This window comes from Drosophila ficusphila, unplaced genomic scaffold (assembly GCF_018152265.1).
Source record: "Drosophila ficusphila isolate 14025-0441.05 unplaced genomic scaffold, ASM1815226v1 contig_286, whole genome shotgun sequence".
Lineage (NCBI taxonomy): Eukaryota > Metazoa > Arthropoda > Insecta > Diptera > Drosophilidae > Drosophila > Drosophila ficusphila.
In genome coordinates, this window is record NW_025064189.1 from 1,149,841 (window position 1) to 1,159,634 (window position 9,794).

Below are 9,794 nucleotides of genomic sequence, written 5' to 3' on the forward strand. Positions count from 1 at the left end.
TAAATTTTTAAATAGTCTTTTGTTACGTATAAGAAATGTGAAATAATAATAAAGAAACTTAAAAATTGCAATCGCAAAAATAAAACAAAAAAAATTATGTTTCTCTTTATGACTATTGTGGTATAATCCACAGAAAGAAAAAAGGTCACATTGCTGCAAAATCTGTTGGATAAACAAAAATATTATATTTTTATATTTTAAATTGGCACCAAATTACTTAATCTGCCACTTTTAGGTACATTTGCAAAAGTTTGAAGGCTGGCCGCGCTGTTGCTAATGAAAACTCGAAATTTAAAAATTAATCTTTATGTCCATTATGATAATAAAACCATTTTACTTTCTGAAGATTTAGAAAGAACCTTATATCGCCATGGAGACGAATGTAAATCCCCTGGCCGTAATCCTTGTGTACTTCGATAGCAAGGGGGATCGGCTACTATATAGATATCCCTATCAGACTCTTGGTCAAACGGAAGTCGCTAGCGACGAGCAGCGAAAGACCAGGTAAGAGTTTGATGTTTAAGAATATTTCCAGAATTAAACTCATTCGTTCCGACAGGAAGCGCAATCCCTATGCCGTGGCCAACGTGGATGACCTGTTGCAGACGTCCACTCACTTGGGGACTTCAAAAAGCCAAGGACAACTTCAGGGATTCGCAGACGAGGTGCTGTCGGCTCTATTTGCCGTCAAGCCGCAGCTCTGCAACCAGAAATTTGAGCTGAAGCTGAACGATGTTCGGTTTGTAAGTCATCCAACGTCGATACCACACAAGGAGCAAAGGAGTGGAGCCATGGCCAAGAACCAGATGCTCATCAATATTGTGTTTGCGCTCCATGCTCAGGCCAGCTATTCCATTGTGAAGTGCTACCATGAATTGAGCAAGCGACTGGGGTTGGCTCTGAAATTCGAGGAACAACGTAGTGGATACCTCACAGAGCAAACAGCTCACATGGCCCGCACCCACGACGAGCAACAGCAACAGCCGCTGGAACGCACGCTCGAGCTGATCGCAGAGCGTTGCAGCCTGGCACAGGCTTTGCGGTCCATCTTTCACGATCTGTGCACCACCGGCCTGCTGAGTACCTCGCTGAATAACAACCTAACGCTTTGCTTCTGTCTGCCGGCCAAAGCGCACCAGCTGCATAAGAAAGGAAGCATGGTGGATCCGGAGACCATTGACCGCTGTCTTCGTGCGCTGAAGCCGTATCACGGCATGTTGCTACTAGTGGACTTTGCTGAGTTGCTGGACTGCGTTCCGCCGACGGGGGCTCGCATGCTTTGGCAAATGGTAGACGCCTACAATCCCCTGATCAGCCTTCAAAGCATGGCTTCGAAGGCCGACCTGAGCATCGAGCACGTGTACAAGCTCGTCTCGCATTTGGTCTACTGGGCTAAGGCCACTATTATTTATCCACTCTGCGAGACAAACGTCTATGTGATTGCTCCAGATGCGCCGCTGCACACCAAGTCCCACTTGGTGGAGAAATTCTCTGCCCGTTTTGCGGGCATGTCGCTGTTCGAAGTGATTTCGGATTTCTCGCTGCCCACATCGATTGGCCATTTAACTACGCCCTTGCAACAGCCGGCACGTCAGGGTATCCTCGCCCAGATGGTTATTTGGATGCTGCAGCATCATCTGCTTATGCAGCTGCACACCTACGTGCAGTTTATGCCCAGCGAGGATGAGTTCGGGGATTCGGCTTCTTGCAGTAACCAGCTAAGAGATGCCATTAGCGATGAGGAGGGAGACCAGGAGCAGGACGCAGACGAGTTGCACGAGGGGTCCATGTTGAGCATGTCCAGTCAACCGCTGCCCGTGCCAGCAGTCTTAATTGGCGGCCATCGGCGCGACATGTCCGAGGATCACTCTTCCCTGGCCTCCGACAACATTGCCGTGCAGCCGTCGTCCAGCCACAAGTCCAACTTCAGCATCACCGCCTCGATGAGCACGGATAACTGCGACAGCCTGGACTCCATGGAGGACGAACAGAAGCTCAAGGAGCTTCTGCAGGTTTTCAGCGACGCAGATAGAGGCGCCATCCGTCGAATTCCCGCTTCCGCCAATGTAGACGATCTGTCGCTGTTGGTGAAGCTCTACCAGATGGGCTACTTTAAAAGCGAGCACCACTTGGAGGAGATCATGTATTTCGAAAACCTGCGACGATCGCAGCTATTGCAATTGCTTGATAAGTTTAGGGATGTGTTGATCATCTACGAGACCGAGGACCCGGCAATCGCTTCCATGTACAACCCTAAGTAGATTGAGTCGAATTTGCCATTCCATTGCCAAAAGTGTATGATGAATGTCTTTGGTAGTTGAGAATCTAATCTATTAAATACAAGAATAATTTACTAGTCTAAAAACAAAGCAAATAATTTTTTTTTGTATAGTTAAGGCAAGAGTTTATTGTTATTTATATTTTAAGTCAAGAGTTTAAATTCAATGAAATTGATTTTAATAAAATTTTAATATAATTAATATTCTTTTAAAAACCCGGCAGTTTTAATAATAATTCCTCAACATTTTTTTAACATTTCATTTAATGTTGTGCCCATTGTACAGGTGTTAAATTTATCGATACACCGATATGTTTTACAAAAAAAAAAAATAAAATAAATAACTAACATGAAATTATTCAAAAAGAAATCTCAATGCTCCTATATCTTCAAAAAAAAAAAAAAACAAAAATAAATAAATAAAAAAAATATGTACTCGCAAAAAAATAAAAATAAAAATAAATAAATAAAAGAAAAGAAAAAAATGATAGAGCGGTTTGGTAGGTTTGGTATATACCAACTGTTAGTATTCGGTTATCGGGTCTTTGTTTACTTTGTTTCCTTTTTGATCCATCTTGAAAAGATTAAATTTTTGTTATGCTGGACATCTCGCAAATGTGTCGCGTTTGCAGGGACGAGTCCGATTGTCTGCTGGACCTATTCACAAAGATGTCTGCCCCCAACAGGGATCAGGAGCCGGAGCCGCATTTGGCCATCATGTTGAAGGAGTGCAGCGGTTGCAACATAGCCAGATCGGATGGAATGCCGCAGTTCATCTGCGTGGAGTGCGCGGAAGCGACGAGGAATGCCTTTCGGCTAAGACGGCAATGTCGAAAGAGCCATATATACTTCGAACAGCTCCGTTTAATGATCGAGGAGCTGGACGGCATCGAGGCTTGCCTAAATGTGGAGAATGCCACAGACCCAAACAAACAGGAGACGTCCGGGGAAGCCGAAACATTTGAGCCTAAGGCCCTGGAACCCCTTTTTGTTGAACTTGTTGAGCTCAAATATAAGACGATATTGTCGCCAAAGAAATTACAGCCTCCAGCGAATATTAAGGAAAATAAATCATCATCAGAGGAGAAGATAGCAGACAGACCCTCTCGCATTAGGAAGAGAGCAAGATCCTCCTTGGATTCCTGGAGTCCAAACAGTGACTTCGGCCAGGACAACGATGAAAACTGGGAAGCCTCAAAAAAGAAAAAAACGAAGAAAGCCCAGAGAGCTTTGCAGTGCTTTTACTGCGACCATTCCTTCGACCAAAGAAAACACCTCGAGATTCATATGCGCGTCCATACGGGCGAGCGGCCCTTTCAGTGTTCGCTTTGCCCGCGATCATTCACCCAGAAGGGCAACTTGAACACCCACTTCAGATGCCACACTGGCGAGCGTCCCTTCAAGTGCCCGCACTGTCCCAAACGCTTCCGGCAAATAGGACAAGTCCATGTCCACATCCGGGTCCACACCGGTGAGCGGCCATTCAGGTGTTCAATTTGCCGGTATCGATTTAAGCAAAAAGTTAACCTGCAGAAACATATGTTAACGCACACAGAAGTGAAGGTCCAGCCAAAAAGCCACGGAGCAGATCAAGATGTAGCTTAAATTATTGTAAGGCTCATAATATCCCTTTTTCTGTTTAAGCCCAAGCAGGCAATGAACAAATGATCGAGGTGTCTTTTGTAAAATTGATTTTATTTTCAGCCAATAAGTCCAACTGTTAAACTTTGTGTCTTTAGAAATTCATTTATTAAATGCGATCGCATTTCATGAAGTGAACTTGAGTTTTTCCCATTGTTTATGTACACACAAAATTTTAATCTCTCGACTTAAGAGTAATTTTAAGGACCCTTTAAATTTTACAATTTAAAGAGCACGATTTTGTATAAATAAATAGTCATACCATCATTGAAATTTGTTAAACACAATATTGAACTTCCAAATCAAAAGAAAATTCAGCTTTTTGAAATGGATTTGGTTTGTCTAGTTAGAGTTTATGAGTGTGTGGTTTTAGTTTGCCTATATACAGTGTATGGGTAAATATTTTCAGTCCCATAGATGTTTTTTAATGAGCTTTACAAAAGTCTTTACTTATCTAGGCTACGAAAATAGTTAAATTAAATATTTCTTATATTCATTATAATTTTGGCTTGCAAAGCGCGGAAAGAATATACATATTACGATACTATTTTAAAGATCCTCGCTTAGGACGTGTTGATTTCTTCTTGGATCCTTTGGTGTGGATGCGACTGTGCATGGTCAACTGGGCTTTGCCGGTAAAAGTTTTTGGGCAGTCTGGACATTTGAAAGGTCGTGGTTTTTCCTCCTGTTCCTTAGGAGTCTTTTCCTTCGTCTGAAAGTAGTCGACTTTCTTGTTCTCCTCTTCGTCGTCCTCACTCTTCACGCGATCCACCAAATCCCAATCTTCGAACTCAAGAATTTCACTAATCTCCTGGTCGATCTTTTCCGCCTTCACGCGTTCTAGGTAAGCGATACTTTTGGCGTAGCGCCTTTTAAAGCGCAGAGCCTCTCGCATTTTCATCAGGCACGGTTCACAAACTTTCTCAGGGAAGCCGTCGCCCGAAGAAACCGGCAAATCGCTACAATTCTTAAAGAGATCAGCTGGCGTGGGTTCCGATTCCCTCGAGTTTTCCAGCTCCAAGGAGAGTTTATCACCCATGCTCTTGTTATCGTAGATGTCAACCAGTTCCATCGATTCGCCCATGCACACGCGGCACATCTTTGCCAGATCTTCCATTACTAGATTTATCTGTGCCTAGTTTAATTGCATTTTTTGAAAAAGATTTATTTTCACTGATCTGTGTGACCGTTCAGCAACAATAAATAAATACTATTTGGCGCCACTCCAGGGTATTCTCGTATGCTTGGTTTTTTTATTAAAACATTATTTTATTGCAATCAAAATTAAATCAAAAATAACGATTTTGAACAAAGTTTCTTCTGTTTAAATGATATCCGCAACAAATGACAAAGACCTCATCCTATAAAACTCCAGCTAATTGCACACAGTTCATCTGGTCATTGTCCTCCAAGCTTATCGCGCCTATTAAATATAGCTAAGCAACACCATGGTATTCCAGATAACGGGCCAGAACTACAAAGCTATACTTAGCCTCATCTGTGACCAACAGAAGTAGTGATAAGACTCGAAGACTGAGTTACAAAAGAGTTCATGAAATATATTGCATGTTTAGCGCCCTCAGGGCGTTGAAATAAAAGATTATACAAATAAGAAAGGCAAGAATGCAGTATCATCTACATCTCGACATAAGTGGGCATGGTCATCACACCGCAATTGTTCTTTCGTGATGACATCAGGATGTATCCATCGTTGCCCCAGTAAGTGGACCACGAATTCTTCACTAGCCAGTAGTCCTCTCCGTTTATGGAGCCAAAGCCCACAGCGAGTACGGCGTGATCGAGTCCATCCACATCATTCTTGCAGGTAGGTTCATAGTAAACTCCGTGCGAGTAGAAGCTGAAAGTCTTCGGTGAAGCGTCAATGGCCACTGATAGAGGTCCGTGCTTAAGCAGCGCTAGCTTAAAGGCATTCGGATCGTTGGAGGTGACGTTCACGAATCCCGTAATGGGAGCTACCAGGGATACGTTGCTGACGTGACAGTACCCATCCTGGCCCAAATAGGGGCCGTATTCCTCCTCCGTGGGCACTCCCCCGGATTGCAGCATCCACTGGTAGACGCGGAAGTCTTCGCCACCATCGCAGCCGTTGTTGCCATAAGCCCAGGAGCAGTCAATCAGGGCCTGCTGCGACAGCCGTACAAGATTACCGCCGTTCTTCAGGAAGAATGCGCCCTCCAGATGGCCAATGGTGCCAAAAGACCAGCAGGATCCGCACACCGATTGATCTGGAAGAAGTTGAGGCAAACAAATATAAAATGTAATCATTAAAGAATGTAATCTTAATAGAAAACTAAACCGATTATTACTTTACTGCAAATAGAATGGAATTTTTAACGAACCTTTGACCGGGGTAACGGCGCCGTATAGCCGCCAATCATATTGGTCGGGAATCTCATCCTGGTACTTGGACACATCGTAGGGGAACGGCTTGCCAGTGTTGTACACGCCCGAAGATTTGTATCCGCGACGCGCCTTGAGCTCCTCCTCGGTCTTATCGGCCAGGTGGTTTACGGCTAGCGTGTAGGTGAGCTTGGCCCGGTTCTTAGAGTGGATGTAGCGCAGGTTCTGGCGGAAGATGTTCTTCCTATGCTCGTGCTCCGCATCACTGCGATAGGCGACTCCGTGCTTGTGCTTGAAGTGGTGGAATGCCTTGTCCACATGCTCATCGGTCCCGGCTATGAACTCATGCATTGGATTAAAGGTGGCATAGTGGCCGGTGCCGGGTCCGGGGAAACCAACACACTGCAGGCTGTCATCGATCTCGAACACCTCATTGGGAATGTCATCATGCTCGTAGCTGTCGTAGTCCAAATAATAATGATCATAGTGGGATCCCAGCAGGGTATTGTAGCCCCTCATTTCGTATCGTACTGGAATGGGCATGCGACTGGCGGGATAATGCGGCGACTTCTTGTACCGCACCCACAGCGTATATACGTTCTTTTTCTGGCCAATGGAGGTTTCTAGCCGGAACTTGTCGCAGGTGTAGCCTAAAAAGGTTTCGGTGCCAACCAGACTAAAGGGTTTGGCGTCGGGCAGAATGCTCTGAATTTCAATAGCCTGGTCGGCCGTACCATTGACCTGCAGGCAGGTCAGCTTGTTGGTCTCCGTTCGGGTGGTGATCGGTGCCAGCTTCAGGAGGGTTCCGTACTGCCCCTCGCCGGCCAACTGGTATGTTTTCACCATTCCGCCATAATAGTCGATACGGGATCGCTTCGTGTTCTTGTCATACCAGGCGTAGAAAGGCTCGGCAATCTCAGCATACGGAATGTACAGGGTGCCCTTGACTATATAGTTGGCATCCCATCGCGGTGGATTCGTGGCATCAGCTATTTTTCGTTAACGAAAGAAGAAAGAGAGATAGAGGGGAAAATATGAGGGATTTTTGCAATATCAAAACGGTAAAGGGCAGCCATAGCGGGTCAAGCTCACGCTATCGATGACATGGCTACACACATACATGTACAGCTGCGGTCAAAATAACAGTACTTGTATATTGGTAAGCAATTTTAAATAAAGTTGATAAGAATTAAGGGAAATTTTTCTTTTTATTAGGATAATGTTATATCGAATTTCTTGCTAACAAACATACAGTGTGCCACAAAAGTGATGATACAGCAGCTATTTTTTACTATATGTGTGAATTCCTTCATTATTCAACGGATTTAAATAAAACAAAAAATCACTTCAAGTAAAATATGTATTTATGAATAGTATTTAAGAACAAAAATAACGAAATCTCCAATAGTTTCTATACAAAAAACAAAAAACCAAAATTATCCCTCATTTAATTTCCACAAAAGTCATGATACACACATTAGTGTTAATACAGTTCGATTAATTGCAGCTGATCTGTTTAAGATTTTGTAACGGGACTTTTTCGTTTATGCTTTGCATATAATTCTTTTACTTGTGGTGAAATTCATTTAAAGTCATAGCGTAGTTTAAGTTGTGAAAATGCCTCGAAAGGAGCTTACTTTGGAAGAGCGAAGAATTATTTTGAATTTACACGTTAAAGGACAAAAGTCCTATTCAGAAATTTCAAAAATAGTTTCCAGACCCCGCTCAACAATTCATCATGTCATTGGGCGGTTCAAAAATGAAGGCCTCATTGAAAACAACAGCAGAAATGGCCGTCCACCAAAACTAACCGTTAGAGACAAACGCCTAATTAAGCATATTATCGACAAGGATCCTTTCCAGAGCGCTGTTAAAATAAGTTCAGCTATGGCTACAACGCTTAAGAAGGATGTTCACCCAGAAACCATTAGAAGAACCATTAAAGAGTTTGGATTCCTCTCATGTGCACCAAGGAAAAAGCCTCATGTCTCAAAAAAAAATCGACTTAAGCGTCTTGAGTTCGCTAAAGCTTACAGAAATCATTCTGAAGAGTTCTGGCAGCAGGTTATATTTTCAGACGAGTCTAAATATAACATTTTTCGGTCAGACGGGCGTTATAAAGTTTGGCGAAAACCTGGAGATGCCTATAGACCCAAAAACACAATTAAAACTGTGAAGCACAATGGCGGAGGACTCATGGTATGGGGCTGCATGGGCTTTGCTGGTGTCGGGAACCTAGAAATAATTGACGGTATAATGGATCATAAAAAGTATATTGAAATCCTGAAAAGAAATTTAAAACAAAGTGCTGATCATCTTGGTATTGGGTCATCTTTTCACTTTTACCAAGATAATGACCCAAAGCACACGGCCATAAATACACGTTTATGGCTTATATATAATGTTCCACATTTGCTAAAGCCGCCTCCACAAAGTCCGGATTTGAATCCCATTGAGCATTTGTGGAATAAACTAGAGGAGCATTTGAGGGGTCGAACAATAACGAGTAGGTCTGATCTCAAGGTAGCCTTGCTGGAGGAGTGGGCGAAAATTGACCACGCCTATATAAAAACTTTAGTTTCTTCAATGCCTCGACGTCTTGAGGAAGTAATTAAAATGAAGGGATATCCGACGAAGTATTAAAAAGCTTAAAATAGTAAATTAATTTATATTTTTCCGATGTTAATACTAATGTATCATGACTTTTGTGGAAATTAAATGAGGGATAATTTTGGTTTTTTGTTTTTTGTATAGAAACTATTGGAGATTTCGTTATTTTTGTTCTTAAATACTATTCATAAATACATATTTTAATTGAAGTGATTTTTTGTTTTATTTAAATCCGTTGAATAATGAAGGAATTCACACATATAGTAAAAAATAGCTGCTGTATCATCACTTTTGTGGCACACTGTAAGATCTCTGCTCAACTTTAGTGCACTTATACAAAAAAAATTCAATTTTAGGTACTTCTTTTTTTTCGAACATATTTAAGCAACGAACTCCAATAAATTTAACTTTTAGCCACTTTGATTACCTTAAAAAAAAGAAACACTTAATAATGCCATTAAATTAACCTACATAGTAACTGTACTGCACACACTCACAAAATAATATTCTTTGTTTGGCTAAACATTTTAGCAATCTAACGCTTAAACTTACCCGACAAAGCCAAGCCTGCGAGCAGGGCTAAGGCCAAAAACACTTGCATTCTTGGGAATGTACTCAGTTGTCGTAAAAAAATAAATGCAAGCTCCTCTTTATTTTACTTCCTTTTCTTTCGAAGAATTAAACTATTCTGCCGGCTCAGCTGCGCGACTGCTTAAATGAAAACTTTCTATTAGTGATGTTAGAAGGTCGTCGTGAGAAACATTGGTATTAATCGCTTAAAAAGTTTTTTTTTTCTAATGATCGTCAAATTTTTATAAAGTTTAATTCGAACATTTAAAATTTAAAAATAATGCATTATATAAAATCATAAGCTTGTGCGACTGTGAAATAGCAAAACTTTATA

The 9,794-nt window shown here is 42.0% G+C and overlaps 4 protein-coding genes across 5 annotated transcripts; 2 read left to right on the forward strand and 2 right to left on the reverse strand.

The window, feature by feature from the left end:
- Positions 1 to 119: 119 nt before the first annotated feature.
- On the forward strand, positions 120 to 2,369 carry LOC108086904 (GATOR complex protein NPRL3). 2 transcript variants are annotated; one of them, XM_017183976.2, is made up of 3 exons: positions 122 to 235; positions 347 to 504; positions 560 to 2,369. In XM_017183976.2, exons 2-3 carry the CDS (start codon positions 371 to 373, stop codon positions 2,259 to 2,261), a joined length of 1,836 nt encoding a protein of 611 aa, XP_017039465.1. In that variant the 5' UTR covers positions 122 to 235; positions 347 to 370; the 3' UTR covers positions 2,262 to 2,369. The 2 variants fall into 2 exon arrangements, with proteins under 2 accessions (XP_043063742.1, XP_017039465.1); XM_043207807.1 differs by having other exon boundaries at positions 120 to 504.
- A 446-nt stretch (positions 2,370 to 2,815) lies between these two features.
- On the forward strand, positions 2,816 to 4,186 carry LOC108086913 (zinc finger protein 1 homolog). Its single transcript, XM_017183987.1, has one exon. The coding sequence runs from the start codon at positions 2,876 to 2,878 to the stop codon at positions 3,881 to 3,883; it is 1,008 nt and encodes a 335-aa protein (XP_017039476.1). The 5' UTR covers positions 2,816 to 2,875; the 3' UTR covers positions 3,884 to 4,186.
- Positions 4,187 to 4,463: 277 nt separating this feature from the next.
- LOC108086883 lies at positions 4,464 to 5,036 on the reverse strand. The gene has a single exon (XM_017183944.1). The coding sequence runs from the start codon at positions 5,034 to 5,036 to the stop codon at positions 4,464 to 4,466; it is 573 nt and encodes a 190-aa protein (XP_017039433.1).
- Positions 5,037 to 5,453: 417 nt separating this feature from the next.
- Positions 5,454 to 9,622, reverse strand: LOC108086912 (digestive cysteine proteinase 1). Its single transcript, XM_017183986.1, has 3 exons — positions 9,443 to 9,622; positions 6,280 to 7,269; positions 5,454 to 6,165 (listed from the first exon to the last, which is right to left on the reverse strand). The coding sequence occupies exons 1-3, from the start codon at positions 9,489 to 9,491 to the stop codon at positions 5,555 to 5,557; spliced, it is 1,650 nt and encodes a 549-aa protein (XP_017039475.1). The 5' UTR covers positions 9,492 to 9,622; the 3' UTR covers positions 5,454 to 5,554.
- Positions 9,623 to 9,794: the final 172 nt, after the last annotated feature.